Here is a 3,622-nt window from a genome sequence, read left to right as displayed (position 1 = left end):
CCGAGGTGTGGGACGTGAGCGAGATCGACGTCGGGCGGGTCTTCCCCCACGAGGTCTCGTACCGGCTGCACGTGCGCGCGGGCCCCGACGACGAGATCCTCGGGAGCGTCATACACCCTGCCGTGCGTGACCAGCCGGCGCCCGAGCTCGTCGCGCCGGAGAGGGGGACGGTGAAGCAGATCATCGTCGGCATCCTCGCAGACGTCTGACGGGCGGCCGCTTTCGTCTTCGCTCGTTCCTGCTGCACTTCTCTTCGATTCTTTTCTCACCATGTTTAATTTCGCGAGTTCTCGCCCTTCCACCGCTCGTCGTGTGTTTGCTCGCATCGCCCGACCCGCCCGCGTTCGCGGGCGCTGTTCAGGCAACCGGCGGGTAGATCAGTGGGCGACCAGTGAACATGTCAGTGGGCGACCAATGAAAATGTCAGTGGGCACTCACGGCGACGCCAAAAAATAGTTAATGTATATTTGTATTACAGTTCTTTTGTGACAAAAGTAAGCTCTCCTATTCAAACAAATAGATAGTAGATGTGTACTTTTTCTGTACCTATCTTAATGGAAAATATATTCATTATTCTATAGATAGATAGCCCAGCGGTATTTGTACCCTCTTTTTGCTGCAAGCAGAACAGCTTTTTAGAACAAGATTCACCAGAAAAAGGTGTCATTGTTTGGCTCCTACTTCCAGGTTTTACCTATCATATGTTTTTACCAGAAAGTGTTCGGTCTTTTTAGGTTCTATTCTCATAACAATTTTCGTGCCTCTTTCAGCTGAAAATATTAACTAATTAGCACCGTGTTATGCGGTCACAGCGGCTGGTACAAGCACAGCCATACGAAAGTCGACGCGTAACTATAGCGGTGGTCGTATGCCCTTATTGTAACAGATATATGCGCTCAAATTATGCGATCACGATTCTCCGAGGTCGTTTCGGATAATAAGGCATTCAGAGCTCGCTCTGGCTGATCCCAATGAAGCTGACAAAACGCGCTATAGTTTAGTATACGTTCAAAGCTGTATATTTCGTCTACTCACGAAGTGATTAGCATTAGTTGGCCTCATGATAGAGACCCTTCGCATCGGCGTTCCGGACGCTTCCCCTTCCTCGATCGTGGCTTGTAGGGCCTACGTCCCCCACGGTACCTCCCACATATATTGATCGCACCAGATGTGGGGGAACTCGATGTCGTCCCAGGGATTTGTGCTTGCCTAGCTAGGCTAAGTGTCGGACGGAGCGACGCGGTGCATATGCAGTACTGCCTCGCTGATCATCTTCCACAGGCCATGGTTTACCCCTACTTGCCACAGCATCTGGTCCGAGCTCCCGGGGCCGGCGGCTACGCTGTACACTATGTCTTGCAGGTCATCGGATGACGTGGACAGGACGCTCGGTGGCGGGCTCTTGACGGGAATACGGAATTCAAGCTCCAACGGCGAGTTGCCGTGGCGTAGTAGCCGGAGATCCATGTAGGGAAATCTTTCGCTCCGTCGACGAGGCCGTGTGTCGCAGGACTGTAATTGTCCTGTGGAGGAGCAAATCCATAGCAGTGATAAGGTGGATCTGGCGGAAACGTTCAGCGAGGGAGCCGGTAAATGGCGTTTAATGTACCTCACCGTAGCGGATGAGCCTCGTCTCTCGAAGTAAAAGAGGGTGCGTATGCAAGCAGAGCAAGGGCAAACGCAGCCCCAAAGGACCATCCTGCAACAATCATGGAGACATGTGGGATGCGCTCCTCTCGGACGAAGGTGTCCAGAGTATCGTATAGCTCTCGAGCGCGATCCTTCATGAATGTATGGATGGCATCGAAAGCTTCAGGGTCGGAGGAATGAGCAATACCGAGGAGGTGGTGTTCATTATCGCTGTATGGGGTAGAGCCTGGATAGTCGCGTCTGTTGACGAGAACGATTCACGTGTAGTTATCGCAAAATGACAGCATGCGGGAGAAAACCCCTGAGCAAGGGCAGGGTAACCTCCCGTCAGGCAGTTCTTACGACAACAAGGTAGAAAGGACGAACCAATGTGCCACGCAAAGCCATGAAGCAACACTAGAGTGGTGTATGACTCCGTTGCAGGTACTCCTGTGTCACGAGTGGCGAACAGTCCGATATTCCTGAGAGTGGACATGGCAGAGCGTCGTACAGGAGTAAATCGAGGTGACTTTGTATTTGAGAAGAACAAAAGGAAGGAAACGATAAACCACCTCGCCCAACGCGCACCATCAAAGGTCATTTAGCAAAAAGCTGCCTAGACTCGCAGCACCAACTTGTCGTTAGCAAAACCCCTCCACCGCCGAACGTGAGAAAACTTATCGGAGTAGGGTACTCGAGGAGCCCTTTCGCCGGCCACTCATCAAGGAATGATACTTTTCTTAAAATCTGGCACGAGCAATTAGCTACGGGTGTACGGTATGGTGCCTGGGAACATACTACGGCTGGAGCATAATTTTTGAACCTCTAGAGGCCCGCGGCGAGAAAGCTGGGACGCGAGATGAGATTTCTGTTGGTTCCTCGTTTTACGTCCATACGTGGTACGATATTTTCGCAGGCTCTAGAGTATCTTGTCTCTGGTGGAAGTGTCGCGAAGTAAGCAGGATCAAGCTATCAAGTCTCGGCGGCAACGGCCGAAGTTGCCTCGCTTACGATCAAAACATTCCCACGCCATGTAAGCAAAACTATCGCGCAGCATTCCTCGGTGGTCCAGCTATAGCCGAATTTCACGACAATCTCTATTGCAACATCATACACACCGCAATAGTATCTCCTGGCGGAATTAAACGCTGCGCGGCGATACAGTTACCGCAGAGGCGAGATATCCCCGGGATCTCAGTGAGCTCGACATCTAGACATTGCGCATACCCTGGGAAGGAGAGATGAGCAATGTCAGGTGATCATAAGCACATCAAGAATTGACAAGCATGTCCCTTAGGCAAGGTCCACTTTGAGCATCGACCTTCATCTCCCGGAACCGCAGCAGATGACGCTCGATCTCGTCTGCTTTCTCCTTCGCCACAGCCCGGAAACGCTTGAAGATAACACTGGCGAAATGGTGCCTTTCTTCTGGGCTCTCGGGAGGGTTGATGTTTGTTAATGTTGGCACCAGCTGTTTCAAAGGTTTGAGAAGTTGGGTCCCAGCTAGGAGATATATACTGGCGACTCGCCTCGTTCAGACCGCAGTAATCTTCTATCAGGTACCTGAGGTCAACTGTACCAGACTCGAGCTCAGCGTCCCAAGAACGCAAATGCGCACAGAGTTTCTCCCAACAGCTGCTGCCTAGTATGAGTCCCACCTGCCGCAAGGCATCAGAAGAGTACGTTGATAAATTCGGCGGCTTGATGTCATACCTCACTCATAGCCCAAACCTCCTCGGCACGCACGAACGCTATCGTGCACAGCCACATGAGCAGGAGCGAGCTCCCGACGGCTAGACACGACGCATGCCCTGAAAGCATGCCACAGTGAGCTGGTGGTTCCAACGCGACGAGAAGCTCATCGCTCACCAAACTCAAGGAGTGCCCTCAAGCCACGGGCCCTCCTCGACGCAAACGCGTCTAGCATGTCTTGCGGGATGCGGTTATGCTCCCAGATACAGGCATCAATCGCCTTGAGTTGCGTCAGCGCCCG

The 3,622-nt window shown here is 52.3% G+C and overlaps 2 protein-coding genes across 2 annotated transcripts; one reads left to right on the top strand and one right to left on the bottom strand.

The window, feature by feature from the left end:
* Window positions 1-20: 20 nt before the first annotated feature.
* On the top strand, window positions 21-209 carry PHACADRAFT_202626 (uncharacterized protein; the record flags this gene model as incomplete). The annotated part of the gene is made up of 1 exon (XM_007402793.1): window positions 21-209. A coding segment is annotated over one exon (189 nt), but the record flags the coding sequence as incomplete, so codon positions are not given.
* A 568-nt stretch (window positions 210-777) lies between these two features.
* On the bottom strand, window positions 778-2,235 carry PHACADRAFT_266272 (uncharacterized protein). Its single transcript, XM_007402792.1, has 4 exons — window positions 2,017-2,235; window positions 1,615-1,951; window positions 1,036-1,561; window positions 778-977 (listed from the first exon to the last, which is right to left on the bottom strand). Exons 2-3 carry the CDS (start codon window positions 1,785-1,787, stop codon window positions 1,219-1,221), a joined length of 516 nt encoding a protein of 171 aa, XP_007402854.1. The 5' UTR covers window positions 1,788-1,951; window positions 2,017-2,235; the 3' UTR covers window positions 778-977; window positions 1,036-1,218.
* Window positions 2,236-3,622: the final 1,387 nt, after the last annotated feature.

Source organism: Phanerochaete carnosa, assembly GCF_000300595.1.
Source record: "Phanerochaete carnosa HHB-10118-sp unplaced genomic scaffold PHACAscaffold_432, whole genome shotgun sequence".
NCBI lineage: Eukaryota > Fungi > Basidiomycota > Agaricomycetes > Polyporales > Phanerochaetaceae > Phanerochaete > Phanerochaete carnosa.
This window is presented reverse-complemented; position numbering and strand designations above follow the sequence as displayed.

Excerpts from the sequence above, each read along its gene's own strand:
- PHACADRAFT_266272 (XM_007402792.1), bottom strand. The coding sequence starts at position 1,787 with ATGAAGGATCGCGCTCGAGAGCTATACGATACTCTGGACACCTTCGTC. Across the intron at positions 1,562-1,614 it reads GACGAGGCTCATCCGCTACG|ATCCACCTTATCACTGCTAT; the intron begins GTGAGGTACATT and ends CGTTTCCGCCAG.